Here is a 27720-nt window from a genome sequence, read left to right on the forward strand (position 1 = left end):
CTTTAGTATGACCAACACAATATTTTTAAGCAGTCAATCTGCTCTTTCCTTTAGGCCAGGCCGATGTGTTGAGATGAATTGATGTTATAACATCTTTATTTTACTATTAAATTGTAAAATATAAATAAATATAAATCTTACTGATCTCCAGTCAGTAACGGTAACAAAGCACAATATATGTAGTTGTGTATAGAAAATAAAGTTATTTGGATTCATTTTAGACCTAACATCATGAGGGTTGTGGGTTTTACAGTTTATTTAATTTTGCATAAAACTGGCTTCATAGATTTTTTTATTGTCATGATTTATTCACTGGAAAATAATAAATGAAGGATGTATTGATTTCACAGTCATATAAATGACTTGCATATTTTAAATCAATAAACAAATGATTTCCTGTAGCCTACTGATCATTTTGACAAAAACATTTTACAGTGAACTGGGACTTTATTAATACTTAGAACTATGTTTATCATTAAATTGTAGGCGTTGTCAGATCATTTTTCAAAAAATTATATTTTTAGAAACATTTTCTATCGAGATCAAGACCTTGAATAGGCCTATATGAGAATAATATATTAGATAAATATAATATAAGAATACTTGACAATACAGTATGTCATTGATATTCTACTGCCCTCGCCCACACACACGCACACACACACACACACACACACACACACACACACACACACACACATAATTTCAATTGAACTGATGTTGTTCTCACAGCCTGGCTCGGAAGTACGTTGACATGCAGTCCTTAAAAAGAGAGTCTGGCTGCAGACATCCACCCACACGAACTTCCGCTGCAGACGTCCACGCACAGAAACATCTACCAGCACACCGGAAATCGGAAAATAAAAAATAAAAGTTGGGCATTACATAGCTGTGTTCGAAATCGTTCCCTATCATGGATGTAGTGCACTAAATAGGGTGCACGCCATTTTGTAGGGTGTTCGAATTCTCAGTGGTCCACTATATAGGGCACTATCCCAATTCCAAGGGTCCTTCAAATGCGGGCTGTTTCCCAAAGTGAAGGCTGCAGCCTTGCTAGGACGCGTCCTAGTCGCGTCCTATGGAGATGAGACTAGAGTGCTAGCTCGAGTGCTTCCTAGTAATTTATTCCTTCAACTCCGTATCTCTTCGGCTCTAGTCCAACCGAAAACTGTCAACAGCTGCTGCTGCTGCTGAAGACGGTGTGCAGACGGGCTCAGAGTTCAAAGCAGCGGTAGCAATCACACAACCGGACGGTGTAGAAAGTCCCGTCAGTTAAAAATAGTAATCCAGTTTTTAAATCCATGTTAAAATCCGCAGGAGATAGAGCTAGTTAGCTTAAAAAAAAAAGTCGCAAACAGTGTCAAATATGATGTGTTCAGATCGGCTCAGTATTATGATTGATACGTTTCCCGGCAATATAAAATAGATAGTAAAGATGGAATTATGACCTGTTTAACGTCCTATCCTGAACTATGATCTTATCTTATCAGCAATTAAAGCAAAAATACAAGTAATATTTCAAAGAGTCTCGAAAATGGTAACGATCTCCTGTCATCTCAGTGAAATTAAGATGATTTAATTTATTTTTAGCCGTTATTATTTACCGGAGAAGAGGGTTCGACAGCCAAAGAACAAGTCATCGGGTGTGTTCGAAACCGCGTACTTGCTTACTACTCGTACTAACTATGACGTCAAATTGAGTAAGCGAGAACTTAGTAAGCGAGTTTAGGTAAGCGAGTAGTATCATGTCTAATATGAGACGGGCTCTGGCATCGCTAGCTTACTAGACGTACTCAACTGCCCCAGAATGCACTGCGTCTATTCAAAAGAACAGTGGAAGCAATGGCGCTAAACGGGGAGCCGCAGCAGCAGTGCTTTTAATAATTGTTTTAACATATCACCGCAAATCCTTAGGTTGAAGGTGTACTGTGATGTTAAATGTGACGTATATATTTATTTATAATATTTATTAAAGCACCCAGTGCAACTTTATGTAAACATTCAATGAAAAATAAACATTCAATTTCTAGTCTTTTTTACACGTAGTAAGTTTCAATAACTCCATACCATTACATATCGACATTCAAGGAGCAAAGATGAGACGTCGTTGTGTGGTGAGAACTGATAGAAAATCATAAACAACAACAATCGCCGGTGGGGAGAAGCCATTTTTCCATTGACTGGAAGCCTGCTTTATTTATTGTAGGTTACAAAAAATAAAGAAAATGGCGGCATTGTTGTTGTTATCGATTTTGTATCAGTTCTCACCACACAACCGACGTCTCATCTTTGCTGCTTAAATGCCGGTATGTAATGGTATGGAGTTATTGAAACTTACTAAGTGTAAAAAAGACAAGAAATTGAATGTTTATTTTTAAGCCTCGAAAGTTGCACTGGTGCCGCTATCACACCAAAAAGAACCGAGAGCCAGTTCCGGGCTGGTGCTAGGGCCAGTTCCAAACTGGTTCCAGCCTTACCCCAGTTAAGAACCGGTTGGTTTCACACCGGCGAGAGCCAGCCACGGAGCCGGCGTGAGCAACGTCATGACGTCACTGCAAACGTCTCCGCTAGTGAGCTTGGACAGAAGCATACGTCCGACATCTTTCTTTATTCAGGGTGGAAATAGTAACATAGTTAGGCCATTAAAGGCGTTTAAGGAAACATTTTTAGCGAGAAATGTGCATTTTACTTTCATAATGTTCGCTCGGTGAATGTGAAGGATGTTTGGTTTGATAGTTATGACGAAGAGGGAACGCTCCGTTCACTTGCATGGACATGGACTCATCTAGCTGCGTTGGTGCGTTGACGCGTTGAAGGTTGAACCACCACACAATGATCAAGCGTCAGGTTAGGCGCGCAGAAGAACCCTCGCGCCAGTTTCAAACACAACAACAACAATTTCGTCTTCGATTCAATCCGTGTATGGTTCGTTCTTTGAATATTCCGATTTAAAACAAAATCAGAAAAAACAAAAAAGAACCATACACGGATTCACGTCCATTGTTTACTTCGGTGTTTTAAAAAATGCCGGTCTTCGTGTTTATGAAGGTACGGATAACTCCGCCCCCTGCCCCCTGCGTAAAAGCGGTTCTCGTTCTAGCCCAGCTCTAAAGTGGGGCCAGAGTTGAACCGATTTTTAGGGGCCGGAGCCGGTTCTTTGGCGGTGTGAAACCAAAGCCCTGGCCCTAGCTCCGAACTGGCCCGGAACCGGTGTAAGTTCCATATTGGCTCGGCTACCAGATCGGCTCGGGGTCCGTCGTCTGCTGATTACGTTACACAATATCATTGGCTGTACGCTTGAATGGGCGTAGGCTACATTGTGATTGGCTGCTAAGGGACAGTTGTGATTGGCTGTTTTGTGCTGTTGCTCTGGCTGTCGTCATAGCAACCACAGCGAGCACATGTGTGAGCGCGAGTAGGTCTGTCTAGTTTCGGTTTGTGTTGCCAGATTGGGCATATATCCCGTTTTTCCAGCCTAACGTGATTCAAAGTAGCCAAATCAGGCTGAAAATGTGCCCAATCTGGCAACACGGACGGCTTATCTTAACAGCCAAGATGATTCCGAGGGATGTTTTGTTTTTAGAAGAAAACTATCCATACAGATAGGTTGGGAATGGTCTATGTTCAAAATGAAAGATCATTACAGGCTCTTTAATTTAAGCCATAAAAGACCTTATTGCTGTAGATAGCGTATTGTGTGACGTAATCAGCAGACGACGGACCCCGAGCCGATCTGGTAGCCGAGCCAATATGGTACTTACACCGGCCCCGATTTTGCGGCGGTGTGAAAGGGGCATGGGTGCCTTTAACGGCGCCCGGCCGGTAGGTTATTGACCCGTCATTTGATTCACGTCATCTGAGGTGGTTAAGTAAGGACGGTCTTCTGAACGTCGATTACTCAAATGGATTACTCAATCATTATTTAAGGATTCGAGAAGTAAGCCAAATATTTAGTAGGTAGTAAGCAAGTAGGCGGTTTCGACCACCGGGTCCACTATAGATTATTCAACCTAAATCTGTATCTCGCTGCATTACATCCTGGAATAAACCATCTATTCAACCCTCTGATCCAACCTGTCAAGCTGCTTTGATTTCGACTTCAAGAATTACTACTACGACTGAAAATACACAACGCAGAGTCTGTCCGAACAGTTTAGAAATAAGCTCAAATGCAAAACCGAGTCATCCCTAGCCCGAGACGACCATACCACAAAGGATCAAACTCGTTTTTCACCAAATGACATACGTTACATCGTCGGTGAACATGTTGGCTGCGGAGTCGTCTCAGATCAATAGTTGTGAAGACAACAACACCCATGGACCCACGCTGCTACAAGACGTTATCAAACCAAGACTTTTATTTATTTTCCTCATCTTCTTTTGATAAAGACATGAGCGTCCCCAAATACATATTTCAACTTTAACTTTAACTAAAATAAAAGAAAGGCATTATTTTCTCTTTAACATATTGACTCAACAGTCTCAACCATAAATTTTAGCTCCATCTTTGTTGTCTGTATTAGTTAACCAAAATTGAAAAAGCTCGCACTATTACCTGGCTTGAAGATATATAGATCTAAGAGCAGATTTTTTGTTGCTCTTACAACGTCACCTACCAAAAAGCGTCCCATATGCGGGGCGCTACTCTGGCCACAAGAGGCCGCTCGTGTGCAGTTAGGCAGTCATCTGGCGGCGTAATCAAATCCAACCGCTGACATGAACCATGAACCACCGGAAGCAAGCAACCTCGAAACGGACTAAAAGGATCATGCATTGCATTTTATTTGTAGGCGACAGTAAAAAAAAAAAAAAAAGACGGCATAAAATAAATCAATACCAAAAACACATTGTTAGAAGGAGTTGTTTTGGCTGGTGTATCCAGGCCGTAGCTATGGCAAGTCATCCCAGACCTGTCATACATATCAAATGCTGCTTTTCCCTCAGAAGCCATTTCCCTGGAAGCCCACCATCCTTTTTCCTTTTTGGTGTGAACTGATCAAACATTAGTCCTCTTGTTTGACCAGTAAACACAAAAGAGTCCACTGTGCTGGGACCTCTCTTCATTCTCCCATGGAGTCAACACAGCAGCTGACCTATGACTCAACGTGTGTGTGTGTGTGTGTGTGTGTGTGTGTGTGTGTGTGTGTGTGTGTTCGCTCTAGGACTTTGGATCGGCGCTGCGTCGCTTCAGCTTCTCTGGGTTGTTCGACGCCATGTGCGAGAAGTCCCGGAAGATGTCTTGGTACGTCGCGTCCCCTGTGGACCACAGGAGAGGGAGAGGAGAGGATGAGGAGGGGAGGGTGGGAGTGAGCGCTCATATCTCAACATTAAAGGTGACATATTATCCCACCAGGTGTGAGTTTGAAGTGAGATTAGCCGTTACAAGCCGTTTTGGAAAATATGCCTCTTCTGACATAACAAGTGGGCGTGTCCACCTGGATGTGAGCTGGAAAGATCAGTCTACCAGCCTACCCAGTGCACTGTAGCAAGCGTTGCTCATCTATCCGCCATGCTTCTAGGTCAGGGATGGGCAACAGTTTTAGTCCAAGGGCCACAGTTACTTTGGCAAGGTCAACGGAGGGCCACACTTTAGACGATTGCAATTAAACATGGTGACACGATTAAATGGTACAAATTAATTCAATGCAAATTATGTATCAGGCTACTTTACAGTTGCCTCGACTTTGCCAGTCTATTTCAAGGCCTGACATTTATTTTTTGATAGGCCTATCTGACCTTGGCTACTCTAATGCCGCTTTTCCACTGCATGGTACCAGCTCGACACGACTCGACTCGACTCAGCTCGCCTTTTTTGCGTTTCCACCGCGATCTAGTACCTCAAGTGGCTGCTTTTTCTAGTACCGCCTCGCTCTAGGTACCAAGCGGCTGAGCCGATGCTAAAAGGTGACGTCGGCAGACGGCCGGCCACTGATTGGCCAGAGAGTGTGACGAAGTCACGAGAGCGACATGGCAATCATGCTGGTAACAGCCATAGCAGCGCCGCAGCCAACATATTCCACTTCTTCAACATGCCAGCTAATAATACGAACACGAATACCATCGCATCGATGTTCTCCATTGTTGTTATGTGGGTTCTGTCCATGTGTGGGTTACGTCGGTGTTGTTTGCGTCGCGTACAAAAATACATCACGGCCCTTTCGCGCAGACGACCCCGCCCACGTCCCGGAGGTACTATTTGCGGTGGAAAAGGACCCGCGCTGCTACCGTGTCGAGTCGTGTCGAGTCGTGTCGTGTCGAGTCGAGCTACATGTGCGGTGGAAAAGCGGCATAATAAGGTTACAATAACTGGATTTGCTTTCAAGGATTCATTTAGGCTGCTACACGACCCTGCATATTATTCAACTGTCATTCATACCAGCTGTAGCTCTTCAAGATAGATAACTATTAACAAAACTGCAAATGTATGTCTGCAGGATACATTAACAAACAGACTTAAGGCAATCTTTTTGAGGCTATAGGGAGACCTTCATCACTGAATGAAAATTACATGCCTATCCAGCTGATTTCAGTTGTGATTATTCTTTTTTTGTAATTTTTTCAACTTCATCACACTTATGTTAGCTTGAGAGATGAGCAACATGGAAGTCAACTTCTCTTTTTTGCTGCACTCATTTTGACAATTTTTTTTATGCAGTGAGCCATTGCCACAATGATTGACAGCTGCCCCCCCCCCCTATCAGAAGTGCCCGGCATCAACTTGAAATTCAGGGAACGAAAAATGGCCCATAATGTAATGTCATACAAAATTGTGTGAGATACATTTTGTTTCAATTAAGTAGGCCTATCATAATGTTAGAAATATTTCCAGAAATGCTCTTTTTGTCCATTTTAAATATTCTGCGCTTAATTTTGATTGGGTAAAGCTATGTAGGCGGCCGCAGTGTGCGTTCAATCATAAGTTGTGTCCACAATCGCTGGAATTGAAAGCAAATCTGTTATTCGTGGTCGCCTGAATTTGATAGAAGCTTGTGACCGCCATGTTTCTCTTCTGCCAATTTATTCTCAACCGCACTCTTTACTTGTTGTGGAAGTAGGCTACCAGATATGTCAGAGAAACCGACGCGGTCGTTTAGGATTCATATCATCCGGAGGCGGACATAGCTTTTGGGCGTGTTCTATAAAATACTCTCATCTATACCCGCCGGCCCCCGGAGCTGAGCTTCTGCCGGACTTCAGCTCCGGCACCGGAGTCCGGCAGGGTCCTCACAGGGTCTCCTCCATGTCGCAGATCAGTCTCGACTTCAGGGAGTCAAACCCAGCGAAATCGGTTGGATTGATTTTAATAGCAGGATCACGGATCCCCATGTCTGATCTAGGTGGTAACGACCACCTATGTTGTCAGAAGAGGCAGACTTTCGAAACGGCTTGTAACGGCTAATCACACTCACACCTGGTGGTATAATATGTCACCCTTAAGAAAACACCCCGAGGTCAAGCCCGGGTCACACCATGGTCACAGTGCTGCCTCTTAAGTGGCCGAATCCAATTATATTGAACAGCAACCGCCTCGTCGCGGAATGTGAATCGGAATCACAAGCGGTGCGAGCGCGTCCATATGGGATCCTGATGGGGAGGCTACGCATTCCTGATCTCGGTGCCACGGGAACGCCATGTGCAAAACGCAAGAGTTGGGACGAATGGATCGGACCGGGGCCAAGAAAACATCTGCACTGCGTGGGCGACGGGAAGGGAAAGGAACGCTCGTGAATACGCACAAACTCAAGCAAAAGAACCGAGGTGAGACGGATGAGAGACTTCGTCCATGGTTCTGATAACACCGATTTTTGCTCGTTTTGTTCGTCCATTAATAACAACACATGAACTCCTTCTCCCGCAACTAAAAGCACAGCTGTTCCCTGAAGGGCCACAGTTTCACGTGTCCCTTTCTGGGAATACATCCGCCTTGGTGCCATCTTGGTTCAGCTAGCGTTCAGAACCAAGATGGCACCAAGATGGCCATCAGGAGACGAGCCCGTATTGCTGACTTGACTAAAGGTCTGCAGCACTTTAGCGGCAAAGCAAAAAGGAAATAAACAATCGACACAACCAAACAAAGACGCACACAAATGTAACGCATGCACACAACGTTGACATGCACATGCAACATTACCTCTTTGGGTACAGCAGGGGGCGCAATGCACAAGCGCTTGAGACCAGTCGGACATCTCAGCGGACAGTGGGACAAAGGCACAACGGGTGCAAGGAGACACACACACACACACACACACACACACACACACACACACACACACACACACACACACACACACACACACACACACACACACACACACACACACACACACACACACACACACACACACACACACACACACACACACACACACACACACACACACCATTAAAAAGCACAGCAACATGGTCCACTGACCAGCAGTAGGGAACATGTGTTCTTCTGAGACCAGACAAAAGCGAACACATTGTCGTTGTTTACCCAACGACAGAAATACTTTGTCCGAGTCAGGCACCTTCTTCAGCTCTGCACTGCTGTTTATGCATCACACATGCGTACATGCACACACACGCACAAAAAACAAACAAAAACAATTAATACAGGGCCACAATGGAAGAATGGATGTATAGCAAGGCAAGGAGAAGTTCATATGATACAACTCTGTTCAATACCAAACTAAAACGGAAGCCCTTCGCTTTGTTAAAAAACTTCAAAACAACAGAATCAAAGAGGCAGTGCTCAGCATGGTAAACAAATACAAACTGATTGATTGGTAATAGGTCCAATGGATCAACTACTAACAACCCAATCTGCTATTCACAGAATAGCGTTTTAAAGACAAATACGACTGCTTTTGTCATCCCAGTCATGGACACCATCATGGTCATCATCATCATCATCATCATCATCATCACGAAGGACGGACTGAGACCTTGTGCTAAAGATCACCAGGCATTAAGAAGAGGAATAAAATGTAAAAGCACCTTTAAAAAGCCATTCAAAACCCACTGAACAAAAATAAACTCTACTCTTATCTGAAAAGTCTATTCTGCTTGTTCTTTCTGTGCAAACATTAAATATTGCGCCTTGTATATTATACAATGTACCCTTTATCTCTCTCCCTCCATCTCTTTCATGGCTTCTACAAAACTTTGTTTGAGTGCTCATAGCTCAGGAGAAAGCCCTGCCGATTCCCTGGCAAATGTTGCATGGAAAAAGTAACATAAAAAACACCCCAAACACAACATAATCGTACATTCATTCGATCTGGATCTGGATGCACCCTAACGTCTTCGACGCTAAAGACCAGCTCTGTAGTAGCTCTCGCTCACATTCACAGCACTTTCAGTTTGTAACGCGACACACTTGCGCAAACGACACTCGTCCCTCACTCACGACAGACAACCGTGCAACAACAACATTGCACCCTTTCCCTTCTGAGAACTTTAAAGTGTGGCGGCCGTCGCGAAGGCCGTTTGGGAGACCGTGCGCGGGATTCAAAAACAGTCCTATAGTGGCCCCCCCATCAGTCGGCGCCCCCCAGAGCCCACCCGCTGATATGGTTCTTCAGGGCCTGCAGGTTCCGCCTGGTTGTCCCCGCCACGTGTCCCGCCCCCCCCCCCCCAGAGCCCCCCCAGCCCGGCTCCCTGGAGTGACCTGATTGGCCGAACCCTCCCTCCGTCTCCCGCATCTCCTTGTTCATCTTGGCGATGCGCAGCCTGCGGGGGGGGGAGAGGTACAGGACTCGGTTACAGCCTCACACATCAATGCCGTTACTCTGCGTCATTTGTCCTTCCAATGGGTCCCCCGCGTTTATAAAAGGGGTTCCCTCAGGACTCACAGGGTGACGATGTCGGCGTTGGCGTTCTCCACGGCGATGCCGATGGGGTCCTTCTGGTACTTGTCCTTGGCATTGTAGTCGGCGCCCCTCTTCAGGAACAGACACACCAGCCTGCCGGGGGGACACGCAAGGGGTCAAAGGTCAAAGGTCGCCCTTTGGGTTTGTGTGGGTGTACAAAAAAGAAAAGGACCTTAAAAGATCTTGAATTGAGGTTGGAAATATGAACGCTAACCGTCCACCGGAAAGAAATATCTACGTTGACAAGGCAATCTCGAAGATCGCCCAAGAGGTTCATGTAAATCACTGTCAGCTGAGTCAGTATCTATTAGCCAAATTGCACTTGCATTGGCAGCATTATGAATGTAATGAACTTGGTGTTGGGGGTGAAATTCCTGCCATGCATGCAAATCACAAGGATCTAGTGACGTGTTTTCCATCAGTTAGCAGTGGCTGTTCCGCCCTCACTTGTGTGTGTGTATGTAGCAATGGACTGTTTTCTTCCCATAGGTGTCACAAAAAAGAACGAAACCGAGATCTTAGAGATTGCCACTTTAACTGTTTACAAAGCTCTGTTCTTCATTATCTTCTTCATTTTTTGAGAAGTTGATTTTTATCCTAGCTAGATGATTAGGGTGTGGTTTCACTTTGTGTTTTCAGCTTTGATTATTAAGTGTGTTGTCGTCGTTTACAAAACAGTTTGTCGATTTAGCCTATGGCATCTAATTCTACTGTCTGGGCCGTCTTCAATCCTGTGGGAAGAACGTAAATGGCTTTTCCCTGCAGTTTCTAAACTTACAATAAACGTGTATGCTCCCAAGAACTACGGAGCAATGAAACCCTAAATAATTACCGTAACATTAAACATTGTCATATATATAATTAAAATAAATAAATAAATCAAATCCATTGTGTATTCTACTGCAATACTTAGCAATCTTATCTCAAACGGCGGTTCTAGCCGGGAGGTAAATTCTTGCTGACTTACGGGGGGTTTAAATGTGGGCTCACCTTGAGCTTGGAAAGCCAGTCTGTCGAGTGCTTACACGTGTTTGTCTTCATGGGTATCAATATATGAAAGTGTATTTGCTTTAATGTGTATTTCTATCCGTAGAATACGTCTGGTACGTCACATCACAGCTACACATGCATGTCTCTGTAAAAAGTACTGTATATCACAATAAGAAAAGCTATCTCTGTGTGTGTGTGTGTGTGTGTGTGTGTGTGTGTGTGTGTGTGTGTGTGTGTGTGTGTGTGTGTGTTACCCGGTGTGGCCCAGCACGGTGGCGTGGTGCAGGGGTCCTCTGCCGTGGGCGTCGGCCTGGTTGACGCTCGCTCCGTTCTGCAGCAGGAACTCACACGCCGCCAGGGAGTTCTGGGGAGACGGGGCCGGTGAGCACGGGGCCAGTGGAGGTTTATTCATACACACCTCACACTCACACACTCTCGTATCACACACACATACACACACACTCACACTCACTCTCATTCATATTAACACACACAAACTCATATTCACTCATTCATATAAACAAACACACACTCGTATTCCCGCCCAAATACTCTTGTTCACTCACACTCATCAACTAACCCCCCAACACACACACACACACACACACACACACACACACACCCCTCACCGCGGTCACGGCCTGCAGCAGGGGGCTGCGGGAGTCTTTGGCGGCGTTCAGCCAGTTGACGTCGGCTCCGTGGGCCAGGGCGTCCGCCATCACCAGGAAGTTGGGCCGGCCCGCCGAGCGGTACAGCAGAGCCCCGGGGTGCAGGGTGCTGAGGTCCTCCTCCTCCTCCTCCTCCTCCTCCTCCTCATCCTGCTGCTGCTGCTGGCCTTCCTCAGCTGATGGAGGAGGAGGAAAGAGGAGGAGAACAAGGAGGAAGGAGGAGGCGGTGGAGGAAGAAGAGCAGGAGCAAGAGAAGGAGGAAGGGATGGTGGTGGAGAACAAGGAGGAAGAGAAGGTGGTGCAGCAGAAGGAGGAGCAGGAGCAAGAGGAGGAGGAGGAGGAGAAAGGAGGAGGTGGTGGAGGTAGAAGAGGAAGAGGAGGTTGTAGTAGTGCAGATCATCTGTTGCACCTCATTGTTTATATATTTGATGAAATACCCGTTGTCTTTTTTATGATCACTTTAATACCACTTTTGTGCGTTTGTGTAGTTCTTAGATTAACCTCCCGATGCCATACAAAGTTAAATGTTAATGTGTCTCGATTGCATTTGTCACATAACACGGCACACCCTTGATAACAAACCACTGTGACTAAGGGGATCCACAGATAAGACTGCAGAGAGAGGAAGCTCGCTTGGCCCCGTATGTTCATGCAAAGACACACACACGTTTAGAGTGTGTGTGTGTTTGTGTGTGTGTGTATATATGTGTGTGTGTGTGTGTATATGTGTGTGTGTGTGTGTGTGTGTGTGTGTGTGTGTGTGTGTGTGTGTGTGTGTGTGTGTGTGTGTGTGTGTGTGTGTGTGTGTGTGTGTGTGTGTGTGTGTGTGTGTGTGTGTGTGTGTGTGTGTGTTGTCTCACCTTTGTGAAAGCCTGTATTATTCTTTTTGGGGGCAAGGTCATTGTTGCTTGGCCCTAAGAAGTAGGAATGAAGCACACACACAGGAAGAGAGAGAGAGAGGAAGAGAGAAAGAGAGGGAGAAAGGAAGGAGAGCGGGAGGGAGAGGAAAGGGGGAGGGGGGGAGAGGGAGACAGAGTCACATGGGAGGCCTTCGGCAACTTCAAAACGTGGTAACTGGTTTTACCTGCTGACTTCAAATACACACACACGACACACGACACACACACACACACACACACACACACACACACACACACACACACACACACACCCCTCCCCCTCTAGCCTGCTGGGTTATTAAAGCGGTGGGGGGGGGGGTCCTAACCTGAGAGCCGTGGCAGTGTGGCGCGCCCGGGCTTGGGTTTGAGCGGGGGCCTCAGGGAGCGGTCGTGGGTGCAGGCCCGGGTGCGGCGGCCGCTAGCGCGCCGCAGCAGGGGGAGGCCGCCGCCCCCCGCCTCCGGGAGCTTCTGGATGAACTTCTTCTCCACGTACTTGGAGCGGATCCACGTCTCCTTGTCCCCCCTGGATGACGCACGCACACGCACACGCACAAGCAAATGAGAACCAAACCAGGGGGCCGTCAACCCAGAAGGTTATCTTCAAATCAGATATTCTCCGCCAAACGGTTTGTGAACGGTCCACTCTGCATCTGCTGTTGGGGTTTGGATTCGCCTTATTGGCCGCTTTAATAACTCTTTTCTCTTCTAACGTAATGTCGGTTTGTATTTATGGGTTGTTTTATGTGTCACGTGTCCAAGATGAAGAGCCCAATCGAGACCGATGCGTGAAACTAGCCCGGTGACGTGTACTTCATCAACATACTGAACCTATGGCAACGCATTATGCTAATTCTGCGTTTCCTTTGGTCTGAATGGACAGACCACCAGAGTTGAAGAGTTCAACCCACCGCCGCTCGCGAAAATCTATGTTAGTTTGTACCTTTGAGCAACTTATCAGACTATAGAGGTTGGACTTTGGTTTCCCTCCCCTGGAGTGAAACTCTCAACATTTCTCGGACCATTAGTCCGATAACCAGCCTCTGACTGTTATATTTGATATATATTTGATACCGTTAAAAATAAGTACTACCACATGGGTTCGAAGCGTATAAAGAAAAGAATGATTGTGATGAATGTTAGTGAAAGTGTAAAGGGTTTTGACAGCGAAAAATTGAATGGAGTCCCCGAGAACGTATCAGTGGAAAACGACTACTAAGCACCTCCAAATAAGCAGCGTTCAGTGGATCTGGGTCTGAAGGAGCGAGGAGACGCACGGCAGGCCTCAGGTCTCTCTCTGACACGGCGAGACGGAGAGAGGCTACAGCGTGCTGCAGCGGAAACCGGTGCACCTGCACCGCAACTTCACCAAAGTGTGCTCTCTCGTTTTTTTCAGTTTCCACGGCAACATTCAACTCATTACTGCCAACCCGCCACTTCCTGTTTGACTGACAGACGGCCGAGCGAGGGAGGGAGGGAGGGAGGGAGGGGGCGTGCGACAGAGGCAGACGGCAAGAAGGCCTTCGTTAAGTCTCTCCTCAAGGTGTACGTATTATTCTATCCCTTGGAGACGTCTGCATTCCAAATAAAAATAATAAAATAAAATAAAAAGGCTGAATAATGTCATTAAGAGTTGACGACGCAGTAGTGTCCAGGGTAGCGTCTTTCTTCTTTGAGAGTACGTTTTTTGCTGACTGAGGAGGAGGATAAATAAGTACAGGGATGATCGAAGTTCACTTTGTGTGAAACAACAACGTCCTTGCTTTCACGTATGCCTCTATCCCAGAGGTGTTACAGCAGGGCTGAACACACGTGTATCTCAACATGTTAATCATGGGTACTGCTAATCCAATCACCATAATTAATTAATGGGCTACACCTGATGTCGCCCCATATCATGAGTCCAGAATGCACTTTAAGGATGCGATCTGCTTGCCGGCCGGAGCGGGAAAATCAACCGGCCAGGCAATTGTTTGAACATTTGTTCCAATCAATGGATTCACCATTGATTGGCTGGAGGCAGGACCCCCCCCCCCCCCCTCCCTTACGATGACACCTTTGTGATAAAAGCTACACAATATATACGAATCGCACCAAATGACCCACACAGACTCACTTCATTTGAGTGGCATTTGTACAAAAAGTGTTGACGAAGGATGCTGATGCGGTATGCAAATGAGGTGCGCACCTGGGGCTGGTGGGGTGGGGCTTCTTGATGGTGATCTCCTGGATGCGCGCCTCGTAGATGCGGTTGATGGCGTCGTTCCCCAGCTCACACATCAGCTGGACGGACAGACAGACACGTGTGGACATTACATATACGCCGTTTACATTTCCGACGTGATCCGGTGGGTCCGGCTATGAACCGAAAAAGCGGACTTACGGTAATATACTCAATATACTCAATATCAGTCATTACAAAATAACATGAACCAGTTTCTAAATGAAATCCAACGGCTGGAGTGCCGAGTTGCCATAGGAATCAGAACAAGAAGGTTATTATCTTAAATCTCAAAACAAGTGCGGCAAGACGTTCAGTTCAATTCAACAACAAGAGCTAGAAACATAACTGCTAACATGAACTACGGCCTCGAATGAAAACCACCAACGCCACTGGAAGAACTCCACCCAGCACCACCCCACCATGTACACCCCCCTCCTGTGGAGTCCAGCCAGAGACCCTCTTCAAGAGGTGTCGTCATAGGACAAACCCAGGGGTCACTCATAACACAGATTATGAATACTGACTACTACTTCTATGTGCAAGGGCCCATAGTCCATGGTCACTGTCTGTCCTCTAGGTCTAGTTTAGTCTGGTGTCGGTGGTGGACGGTGGTGTCTGTGATAGTGTGGCTATAAAGAGAGGCGTTTTGAACTCACCTTGATGAGTTCAGGCTCCCAGGAGTCCAGAGTGAGGGAGCGCACCTTAGAGAAGTGAACGCCCAGGCTCCTGTTGGGACGGCGGAGATAGATTACACCTCAGCTATGGACATTCGTTATTTTGTTGTTTTGGCGTGCAAGAGGTAGGTGTGTTAGTGTTTAGGGGTGATCGTTTTCTTTGGTCAAAAGTCCTCTTTAGTGTTCCGTTACGTGTGCGTGTGCGTGTGTCTCTCTCTCTCTTAATCAATGCAATGTTTGTATCTGTGTGCATGTGGATAGCAATCTGCGATCAAGAGTGTGTGTGCCCGCGTAACTGTGTCTTCCACAATGTAGGTCAGTGTGTGTGTGTGTGTGTGCGTGCATACATACATGCGTTTTTGCGTGGCCGTGTGCCTTTGTATGCGTGTGTGTGTGTGTGTGTACGCGTGTGTGTGTGTGTGTGTGTGTACGCGTGTGTGTGTGTGTGTGTACCGGTGGATGCCGGAGCAGACGATGCAGAGGGTGATGCCCAGGTTGATGGAGGCCCAGTCGGGGCCCGCCTCCCCGCAGTCACAGCACTGCTTGTTCCCCGCGATGGCCTGCACCTCGTCCAGGGCGTCCCGCCGCGCGGGGCCCTCCCCCGGCTCCCCGGGCAGCCCCCCACCGACCCCCGATGAGGTGGAGTTGCAGCGCTCCCTCTTGGAATACACAAACACACACATAGATAAACACAAAGACACGCATATATACACGCATGTGTATAAAACACAAAAGCACTGACAAATGAATGTAAGCAAATGAGAGGGGGGGGGGGGGGGGGGGGGGGGGGGTGTGTGTGTGTGTGTGTGTGTGTGTGTGTGTGTGTGTGTGTGTGTGTGTGTGTGTGTGTGTGTGTGTGTGTGTGTGTGTGTGTGCTCACAGGGCTGTGTGGGTCCTCTCGGCGCTCCTGGAAGGCCGAGGCAATGCTGTTCTGCACGGCCCTCATCCAAGCCTGCTGCTGTCTCTCTGTATCAGCCTGCATCAGACAGCTCCTGCACACACACACAAAACACAAAACACATCACAAAAGCAGTTAATACAATACAGATGTATTTTCACTTCCACATATGCATGCATGCACAAAAGGTTATCCAAGACACACACACACACAGGAATCCCAAGACCGGTTTGACAAGCCATTAGCCAATACACGATGACAACATGACTTAACCTCAAAGGTTCCCTGGATGTCAAAACAACTATGATGGATAGGAATGGACCCTGCCCTACACACACACTCACTTGGAAGGGGAGACCACTTCAAAGCAGAAGCGTCTCTCGTCACTGCTGGGCTTCACCGTGCACAGACGCAGGTCCTCCACCACCACCGTGGGCTGGTCCTGGAGCAGGAGGGAGAGGCACACACACACACACACATACACACACACACAAAATTAACCACTCACACCCAAGGCTGCTGAGCAGTGTACAGCAGAATGTGGAATCCAACAGCCATGAGCAGCTTTTAAACACTTACCTTGAATTTCTTCTGATACACCAGTTGATTTTTCTGAATTGAAAACCAGCGTCTAGATTTGGGTTTAAAAAGTAAACCAATGCAGAAATCAAGACCCATTTTCAAAACCATTAAATCATTCCCTGAACACAAACAATGGTTGTGATGATACTATGAAAAACTAAACATTAAAGAGCAATCAAACCTTCAAATGTAATTGTATGGACAGCACCCTTAAGTTAATTATAGGTCTGTAGGCATGCCAGTGCCCATACTTATGGAATGAGATACAACTGTATTTTTAAGGAGCACGCGAGTCTCTGGACTGAGAGAAAGTAATTTAAAAAGAGAAAGTAAAAAATCCAACCAAAAATAATTGGTTTGGAGAACAATAACTTGTAGCCCTGCACACATAAAGAGAAAGAAACCGCTGAGGAGGCCAGTGTCCGCACCTGCTCCAGGTCTTGAAGGCGTTGCTGGCCCTCTTGTAGAGGTAGCCCTCCATCACGATGCCGTTGGCCGCCTCCGCGTTAAAGTCCATGATGGAGTCATCGTAGGACATGTCCTTTGGCCACAAGACACGTCATGAATAAATATATATACAGATATATATATATTTATACACAGAAACAAGCACGACTGCCCCACAGTGGGAGGGCCAACTATGGCCCAACGGAACCATATGAGGATTCCGTTACAAAACATACACGCGCTTTTATTGCTTAAAAACAAATATGAATTAAACATGTTTCCCCTCTAGTTCGAGCCGTCCTGAATCAGGACGGTCCCTAACACTCAACGATTGTTATTTTCCATTTAATTTTAAACTAATTAAATTATACTACGGAATATTTGGTTCCGTTTCTGCCAAGGCCGTTCCACTAGGGGCCGTTTAAGTCTACTCACTGCACCTTTAAATATAGCTGTGATCTTTTCTGATCGTCGCAACCATGATTTCTCCTCATATTTGGCTATTTATATCCTAATGTACACATAGATATATGATTTTTTTTATTGCCTATGAGAGGGCTTTGGACTGGTGCGGGGTGCCACTCAACGTGGCCAATAGGCTGTGGATAAACTAAAAAGGTAAATCATTGAATGCCTTTTAGACTGCGATAGCACTGTGTAAACACCCTCCACATTGTTCCGGGGAGATAATGAAACCAATGTGCAGATTTTCAAAACATGCGTCCTAAGAAGCGCGTGGGTTGCTCTTGTTCTAGATCGCTTATCTGGAGAGGGTTCACAGAGCACGTCTCTCGTTACCTTCTTCTTAATGGCCGCGTGTCTCTGCTCCATGTCTCTCTTCTCCCGGGCAGAGTTTAACACTAACTGGGTGTGCTGCGGGCCAAGAAGCATGGGGATTAATACATACAAAGAAAGTATCTTAGAAAGGAATAGAGAAAGGAAATGGAGAAGCCTAAACCTGGTTATTTAAAATGACAGATCAACTCATTGTCATGTGATGGATTTAAATATACATGTCTAGAGAATATCTTCCTGTGTGTCTTTGTTTTTTAGAGTGCTTTTGTCTGGCGACTAATTTCTGTTCCTGTCTATCTGCTTTGGAAAACAGAATATTCGCATAATCACAATGCCAAAGAGCAGGGGGCTGGAGAGACACAGAACGAGAGAGAGACAGACGAGAATGGGAGTTTAAATTGATAGGTTATCAATCCCTGATAAGCTATCCCCAGGAAACAGAAATGAGTCTCTCTCTCTTATTTCCTGTTCAAGAACTGAGAGCTGCATTTGTTTCCTGTGTTTTGAAACAGAATTTTGCATCATTACAAACCTTACAAAACAAAACCTGACCAATCACGTCCCATGCTACGTGATATTTCAATCTAATTTGTCATATCTAACTGAATCTCACTTTCGCTTTGCACACACACACACAAACACACACACACGCACACACACAATTTCCTGTTTCCTGAGAGGCCCCACTTGCTTCCTGTCAAACTTGTCACCCAAAAAGCTCTGTAGGGATGGTGGCGTCCTATTTAACAAACCCCCCTACATTATATTCTAGTTCTAGTTGCAATACAAATATAAGGCGAGATTTGCACAATGTCCTCACATGAACATGTTTGCCTCTAATTATCCGAGTTGTATCGCTTCCACTTGCATTTCCCTGATGCTTTCTTCCACTCACATTTCAAAACATCCAGTGTGCGCCAAATAGATGGTAACTAAATATATATCTATGTCTATATATAATGTCATTGCAAGACTTTTAGACGTTGGCCACTCACCTCTTCCCCGAGCGAGCGTTTAAAGTCCTCAAGTTCTGATAGAGACTTGTGGCCGTATTGGAAAAACTGCGCCTGAGCCTCGATCAATGACAACATCTGACAGCGGAAAAAATAATTAAATAAAAATGTGCATTATCTCATTACTCTCTTTTCATTGTATTAATTTCAATATAACCATAAATGTAGGGCAAAATATATTCGACAAATGAGTCATTTCAGTATTGAAGCTCAAGGATCGCTATCACCCAAGAGAACGAGGGAAGAAGTTCAGATATCTCGGACTGGGCTTTAAAATGATCCCCACCACCATGAGGATGTCAGTCTTCTTCTTGGCCTCGATGACGTTGATCTGAAACACAGAGGAGACACGGGGCTGTTAAAGGAGATAGCTACTGCAACCTTTAGCGACAAATTGTGAGCCATGGCCGCGCGACTGACATCAGTCACAGGCGGTAACGTCCATAATCACAACATTGAACCACCATGAGGCAGGCTGCCTTTGCGAGGGCGAGGATTAGGTTATCCTGATTTATATTATTTGTTCTTTTTCCCCATTTGTATCCAACGTGTCTTACAATTGAGGACGAGTACCATCAAAGCAATGAATCTGAATTAGCAGAACTACAGAGAGTTTTGCACAACAGAGGACAGCTGGACAGAATGCAGCGTATTCGTAAAGATATAGTCTAAAATACATAACAGGGGAATAATATTGCGGAAGCACTGCATGAAAAAACATGGCTGCGTATGATTAGCCTTAGGGCTGAACAGTAAATCGAATTTAAAACGACATCGCAATGTAGTAGAACACGATTTGCAAATAGCAAAGGATGCAATGAAAAAAAGTTTTTAAAAAAATTGGGGAGGGATTTAGACTTTATTATTTAGACTAGTTAGTGACTTGAGATCAGTAAGATTCAGTAAGTAAAGATGTTATAATATCAATTCATTCATCAATTCATCTCAACACATAGGCCTGGTCTAAAGGAAAGAGCAGTTTATATGTTGAGTGCTTCAAATGTTGTGTTGGTCATGCTATAGAATGATTTATTGCTTGATGGCGAATAATACAGAACATAAGGAACCTTAAAAAGAAAAATTGCATACTATATCACAATCGCAATATTGGTAGAAATAATCGCAATTCGTATATTTCCCCAAATCGTTCAGCCCTAATTAGCATCTAGCCAATCAAAATGGCCCGTCGCGGGACTAAGCGCCATCGCTTTCCAGGTCACCACCCTCCTCCTCACCTCCAGCACGTAGTCCAGTGCCTCCGAGCGGAAGGTCTTGCGTGCGCTGAGCAGCGAGTTGCTGGCCTCGTCCACCTCGTGGGGCTTCCCGCGCGCCACCTGGGCGTTCTTCAACAGCGCCCCCTCCAGGCTCTCGCTGCTGCGCTCAAACTCCTTGCGCACTTCCTTGAACTTGCGCACGTCCCTTGAAGGGGACAAGCAGGGTGGAGATGGGAGAAGAAAACGCTGCATTCTTAACGCTTTCTTTGCGCGCACGTCCCTTTAAGGGTCAGCGGGTGGAGAGGGTAGGAGAAAAACGTTGCACTCGGAGTGCTTGACGGATAAGAAGATGCGTAAAGCGGTTTACAAAACCCCAATGGAAACACAATTAAATGAAATCACACTGAGAACAGTCAATAGTAACCAAAGAATGAACCACTTACCTAGAAGGATCTATTCAATAAAAACAATCAAAACATTGTTTGGATTTGATTGAAGGTGTGATGGTAGGGGAGAACAAAGCTGTATCTCGTGTATTTAATTAAGGCATGCCCAGCCACACATCATCGACTTGATGAGCTTTTTCACAAAGCTGATTTGATTTGATCTACCTTGATAATGAATGAAACGACTGGGGAGGGGCTGACGGATATATTTAGCAACCGGTTAGGGTTGTTGTGACTCACACTTGACATTCTGCCTTCCTTTAAAGATACCGAAGCAAAAGGGGCAAGGCGCGGCAGGAAATACCAGGGCTGCCCGCCGCACGGTAAGAAAGGCTTGACGCGACGGGAAGGTGGCCTTAAAAATAGCCACAACACTGGTTCACGTGGACGAGGGAGTGGAGAACCCTACTGTTCTGTGGGAAACACTCTGCTCGTGTTGAGTGGGAGGAAGCACACTACAGGGAGGCTGCCAAGAAGCTCAGGCCGTCTCCCTGACGCAAGTCTGAGAGCTACAATCAACACAGTTCATGACCGCTCGATGATGTCATCAAATAACTTCTCGCCGTCAGTGAGACTATGGGGGAAGGGATAATAGATCATGGCGGGTTAATCATAGCACAAGGTGTGTGTGTTTTAACCGGAGGAGAGCTGTGAAAGACGTAACAGAAATCCTACAGTGAAATGTGACGTCTGGGAGACGTCACATTAAAAAGGCATGCGAGGGCTCCAGATGTACATTTCGAGGCTAAACAGACCGCATTGCGGGGGACACACTCACTCTTTCACAAAGCTCTGCAGCTTCATCCTGACCGTCTCCTGGGTTGCACTAATCACTTCCTGGAAGGGAGCAGAGGGGGGTCATTTTAGCAACGCGTGCTGCCACCATGATCAGCAGACATACAGAGGAAGCTGAGGGTGGACGTTAGTAGTCAGGAGATTCAGTCAAACGGTAGAATGAGAGAAATATCAATCAATCAATCAATAAACTTTAATGTCATTGCAGAGCAACGAAAAAGCAATGATATGGAGCACAGTATGTGCGTTTTGCACGCTACATGCTAACCAAGGCTAATCAGCTCGGAGGCTGGAATGAGAAGAAGTCAGAGGCAAGGCCAGACTTACCCCCTTGGCCTCCACGATGTCTAGGAGCTTTTTGGAGAATTTGTCGATGCATTCCTGTCATTGAGAGATACTGGGTGAGCCAAAACGGTAAATGTTTATCAGAGCCGTTTATGTTTTCTATTTATTGATGTAAACTATCAGGGATCTGCAGAGGTCTCATATAGAGGTCTGTACAGGTCCTTTTAAAACAAGACACAGAACGGGAATGGACATAATGGTTAGAGTAGCACACGATTTACAGTGAATATAACTTATTAAAAGGTTCATAAGGAGTGGGTAAGGGGTTATGCTCAAGGATGCCTGCAGAGGGATGCGGCCATTGGGAATCGAACTCAGAACCTCGGGGCCGGGGCCTTGAACATCTTCACTACACTAGACTGTCCTGGACATTTGGTGATTTGTTGCAGACTAATTGTTCAGAAATGTGAATTTTGTTATGAACTATGAATGTTATGCATTATATACGCACACACACACACACTAACACACAGGGTCACTATGGTAACCAGACCCTGCACTCACCTTCATCAGGTTGTCGGAGGAGTAGTGGCGTCCCAGCTCCTGGAGGCCGTTGACGAAGCTCTTGCTGGTCTGGCAGTAGACCCTGCCGGCCTCCAGCATGTTGTGGCATTGCTTGATCAACTGCACCACAACAACAACACAAGCACCGCATCATGACCAGTGTCAAACACAACACATGCACTTAACAGTATGTCACGCATGGTTAAAGTCACTTAACTGTGTGTGTGTGTGTGTGTGTGTGTGTGTGTGTGTGTGTGTGTGTGTGTGTGTGTGTGTGTGTGTGTGTGTGTGTGTGTGTGTGTGTGTGTGTGTGTGTGTGTGTGTGTGTGTGTGTGTGTGTGTGTGTGTGTTGGAAGAAGGGGGACAGTGGGGATGGGGGGGTAAAGGGGTTCCTTCTCCATCGTACGGGGTGAAGTCTGGGTCTGTAGCTCTAGGACTGGGGGTTTGCAGTGTTCTGTCCGTTTCAGTTAGGTAGGGGAACCCAAGAGACAACATGCTGATGTTGACATAGAAGTCTACAGTTGGCATGGAAACTTGAGGATCAACAAAGATTTACAAAGATTAACCTAAGACTTTTAGATTGGCTAAGTCTTTGGTTCTTTGGTACTTGGTCAATCTTCAACTGGATAGTGAAAGGAGGATTAAAAGGTCTATTTACATCTAGGAAGCAATGTATAAAAAAGAATTGATGATTGATGTTTGATTACACAAGAATAAATAACGTTGCACTTGATTACACAATATTTGACTTGAATGTTGATTGAGGAGATGTGTTTAACGTACAAACGCTTCTTCTAATAAGATAACTGAAACTTTTCTTGTGTTATCAGTGTGTTGCAAAATGTTCATAGGAATTGCAATGATACCAAAGTTTAGTGCACCGTAGTATGATTTTGGAACACAGAATGTTAGGGATGTATGTCTGAATATATCCATATCCGTTACTTACACACCATTCAGGAGAATCTCAGACAAACCGTTTTCCAACAATAGAAAGAGGAAGAGGAAGCTGAAGTTAGTTCTGTTTGGTGACCAGGTTAGGGAAAAACTCCAGCCACCAACTCTCACTTCACCTGCTGGCTCACTGGAACAACACCTGTGCTCCAGCGCGTGTATGTGTGTGTGTGTGTGTGTGTGTGTGTGTGTGTGTGTGTGTGTGTGTGTGTGTGTGTGTGTGTGTGTGTGTGTGTGTGTGTGTGTGTGTGTGTGTGTGTGTGTGTGTGTGTGTGTGTGTGTGTGTGTGTGTGTGTGTGTGTGTGTGTGTGTGTGTGTGTGTGTGTGTGTGTGTGATTCTCACCTTATCTAGTCGTGTCTCCAGTTCACTCACATCCCCCTGAACGACTTCAATCTCAGATCTGGAATCAGCAAATAACACGCAAACATAAGAATTTATAATAATGGTCATAGGCCCATAATAGGTTTCCTATAAAATACTTCTAGTACATGAAAGTGTTGATATGTCAACTGCCTTAATTAATCTCAGTTAATGCTACTTTGTCCCATCTCATGTCCTCTGCAGCTCTCCAATGTGGTTTCAACAAGTCAACAAATAGTTCTCATACACACCAAGATAGATGTACGTGTATGCAGACAGAAAGACAGATAGGTGGACAGGTAGAAGACAAGCAATCCAGAGGATTAAAAAAACAAGGGAAAGAGGAAAAGATAAACACAGAGAGGGAGAGAGAAACAAGACATGGGCCGACAACAGACAACTGTTTATGTGACTGTGTGTTGGGGTTGTTGCTAGTGACGGGAGGAGGAGGAGGGTGTGTGTGTGTGTGTGTGTGTGTGTGTGTGTGTGTGTGTGTGTGTGTGTGTGTGTGTGTGTGTGTGTGTGTTGGTCACATGATGCCTGGTCCCATTCAGGCGGGAGCCTCCGTAACCCTCCCTGACAGGACTGCTAACACAAGACAAAGAGGGGACACGCACACGCACACGCACACGGCAAAAAAGAAAGCAGAGGACTCAGGATGACAGGAGTTTAGGGAGGCCTTCAATAGAAAGACAACTTCCTTCTCACTTGCCTCTGAATCATCTTGTTAAGAGTGTGCGGTGGTTAGTGCTGGGCGATATTGCAAAAATTATTATCACGATTATTTTTTCGATATCGATATTAATCACGATATATAATTTGATACTGCTGAAGCCTGAAGAAACCAGAGTTAGTTGTTAAACCATGCACTTTTGTTTATTACCATATTTGTGATAAGGGAACATTTAATCACATTTCAATCTAAACATTTAACTTCACAAACATGTTTTATCTGCCCCCAACAAAACAATATAAGGTAGTTTGCCTTGTAACCTATTGAAAATAATGTAAATAAAAATGAAAGCTCTGACTTTCACATTAAACTCCTTTGGCAGGGCTTCGGAAAACATCTTAAATCTTGTAGAGGCACAACCAATACATAAAAAGTAAAAAAGTGGATGAACAAAGGCCCTGGCACATGAACTGAACTTTAATATATAAAATATGAACTACGTAGTGCTTGCGTAAATGCAAAATGTAAACATTGTAAAACCAGATATTATGCTACATAAAATAAGGTGTTAAAAACTAAAAGATCTGTGAGTGACTATCACATCAAACTCCTTTGGCAGGGAGGCAACCATCTCAAATGTTTGAAGAGGTTTATTTGTGCTGTGTGATTGGCTGTTAGGTAAATCCATATCTGAACTTTTTTTAATATCAAGCATTTATGTCTAATGCTTACCGTCGTAATCGACGTGAGTTTTATCGTGATTAATAATCGTAATGAAATGATTGCCCAGCCCTAGTTGTGGTTGTATGTTTTCTCTGTATCACTTCCACACAGAGACACACACACACATAGCCTATCACACAGCGCTTCCTGTTTCTCTTGTTGAATACGTCAGTGACTGTCTCACCTCAATTCCTGTATAGCCCCCCTACCGCCACACACACACACACACACACACACACACACACACACACACACACACACACACACACAACCCCCGCTGTTCCACTTAGCCTAATCACCGTTACCTAGCAACAGGAGGTGGCAGTTTCACAGTGGCCTTGTTAGTGTATTATAAGTAATATGCAGTTTGTGTGTGTACTGCGACCAGCATGCCTGTTGTTAACCTTTCGGACCTATTGAACTTTTGTGTTACATTGGATGTTACTAAGGCATGCGGTATTTAAGATTGATAACCTCAGTCTTGCTTTTTAATCCCCACATTCCACTCTCTGTCTCTCTTCCTCTCAGTCTGTCTACATTGGCTAAAACCAGACGTCACCGCCACTGCACTCACTCTGGAACAACTCAAAACTTTCCATCGCTGACGAAACCTTGCAAAGCCACACGGATTGACAGAGACAGAGAGAGAGCGAGAGAGAGAGAGAGAGAGAGAGAGAGAGAGATTTGAGACAGAAAAGTAGCATGCAATCTAAGTGTGTAATCCAAGTAATACAGCCCTTTACCCATGCAACAAAACATCTTGTGGTGACACACCCAGCTCTGCCAAACCTCTTTTCAAACCAACATGGAGAAACCTCCCTTTGGATCCAAGTACTTTTCTTCAACAGACATTCGTATACATATGGTCTATTCTGCACAACATTTTTCAGAATCCATAGGCCTACAACATGGTTTGATTTATATGCATGACACGCATTTCCTAGCCCCACTACAGGTCTGCGAAATGCTTTTACGCATACCAACTAGTTGCAGGTCAGTAATATAGAATACATTTTCCAAAAATAACCACATCTTAAGAAACTTTGGAAGAACATTGTGAGTAAATTTTGCCTTTATAGGCCAAGTTAGACCTAGAAATACAATATAGCCCACATTAATGGCCTGTGAGTATTCGCCCTGAAAGAAAGACCATTCATTTTTGCTGCCCTAAAGTTGCCTTTGCTACAACTATTTGCTACGGAAGTAGCCGTGGAAAAATGTTTCCACGGCTACTTGACCGGTGAGGGCCAATGTATGGAGAGTGAGTCATTGTACTTTCTTTGCATTGTGCACTTGTGATTGCCCTCGTTGAAGTCAGGCTCTTTATTAATATGTTGGACATTAAGTCAATGAGTCGTCCATTCAAATCTCCAGTTCACACTTCAGTTTGCCAAGCAAGATACTATGTGACCTGTGACCTTACAGAGGTGATCAGCAGTGGAACCCTCCCAGAAGAGGGTGGAATGGGACTAATTCACCACAATAACACTAACTCAATTCAACACTAACTCAATCAACCACTATTCAATAACAATATTTCCTTGCATTTTACTGTTTTCCAGCTTTTTGTATTGTTATTATTATTTGGCTGTATATGTAGGCTAGCCAATGTATTGGTCATTTTATATTTTAAAATGAAAGCGTGATCCCTGTGATGTGTCTTACCTGAAGCGAGGTGAGTCTTTGAGGCACTCTTCAAAGTCTAGTGTGACTGTCATTCTTCCAAGTGGCGGATGTCACAAAGACATTCAATGTTGTCGTTCTGGGTCCTGGAGGGAGATCCGCCCGGGCAGTGATCAGCGGCCACAGATGACTCGTCGGTAGTTAAGTAATCCGCCACACACCAGAGTAAAGTGAAATAACTTGCATATTGCCCTCTTCACTTCATATTTTTCGCAAGTAGCACACAGTGTATTCTTGGATCTCCCCGCACCCTTATTTTCAAATAAATGAGGCTAGGAGTATGCGGACGCACACAACATGTGTGGTAAAGTTAGCCCAAACGGAAAAAGACATTGGCCTGTCGTGTCTGGATGCGGCAGGTCTTCACTTATTGAAGCGCAAAATATAGTTCGCCCTCCGGGTCGTACATCGTCGTGCGTCCCCCTCACGGTTAAAGAACAACAAAAAAATAAGTTTCAGGAAAAATATGAAACGGTCTTCTTCATTGATGGTTGTTCTGCATTGAATGTTAACAAATCCGCATCTCTACTGAGACCCCCCGGGGTGCTTTAGTATCCGTCTTGACAAGCCGCGCGCCGTAACGTCTCCTCTCGCTCTCTCCGTTTCTGTAGTCTCTCGTTCAACCCGTCCATCCTCCAGCTCATTTCCGGGTTACATGCCCGTGACTCAAAGCCATGTTGTGGAATGGAATAGGAACTATATTAGACTATGTATACATTTTAAGATTTTTCATCGTACCGACAGCTAGGTTCGGTTTATTCATGCAGCTAAATTGAATTACAAAATATATTGTGGCGACTCCTTCGGGGTCGTACAGGGGATTCTGGGTAGCCAGGTTGCATGTTGACCAAAGAGGCTTTGTCGTCCTTTTGGTAGTTGTTTGGATAAGTGGGGTCAACGGGTTTGGGGTCTTTATTGGTTGTGTGTTAATTGTGTGTAGTTCCATTGTTGTGTGATCGCGACCATTAGTGAGAGTGTGTA

At 45.3% G+C, this 27720-nt stretch overlaps 1 protein-coding gene across 1 annotated transcript; it reads right to left on the minus strand.

Moving 5' to 3' along the window:
* Positions 1-731: 731 nt before the first annotated feature.
* Positions 732-27666, minus strand: LOC130406817 (arf-GAP with coiled-coil, ANK repeat and PH domain-containing protein 1-like). The gene is made up of 23 exons (XM_056612463.1): positions 26722-27666; positions 23643-23700; positions 22346-22465; positions 21824-21877; positions 21480-21538; positions 20277-20460; positions 19328-19372; positions 19024-19119; positions 18032-18106; positions 17215-17327; positions 16784-16835; positions 16549-16646; positions 16187-16298; positions 15760-15965; positions 15289-15358; positions 14597-14691; positions 12738-12934; positions 12373-12426; positions 11474-11688; positions 11099-11208; positions 9837-9947; positions 9653-9714; positions 732-5256 (listed from the first exon to the last, which is right to left on the minus strand). The coding sequence occupies exons 1-23, from the start codon at positions 26772-26774 to the stop codon at positions 5159-5161; spliced, it is 2337 nt and encodes a 778-aa protein (XP_056468438.1). The 5' UTR covers positions 26775-27666; the 3' UTR covers positions 732-5158.
* Between the last annotated feature and the right edge of the window lie 54 nt (positions 27667-27720).

This window comes from Gadus chalcogrammus, chromosome 17, assembly GCF_026213295.1.
Source record: "Gadus chalcogrammus isolate NIFS_2021 chromosome 17, NIFS_Gcha_1.0, whole genome shotgun sequence".
NCBI lineage: Eukaryota > Metazoa > Chordata > Actinopteri > Gadiformes > Gadidae > Gadus > Gadus chalcogrammus.

Coding starts and splice junctions, on each gene's coding strand:
- LOC130406817 (XM_056612463.1), bottom strand. CDS start 26,774: ATGACAGTCACACTAGACTTTGAAGAGTGCCTCAAAGACTCACCTCGC. Junction 17,328..18,031: donor ACGCGGCCATTAAGAAGAAG/GTAACGAGAGAC, acceptor TTGTGGCCAAAG/GACATGTCCTACGATGACTC. Junction 16,836..17,214: donor GCCTTCAAGACCTGGAGCAG/GTGCGGACACTG, acceptor ACCCAAATCTAG/ACGCTGGTTTTCAATTCAGA.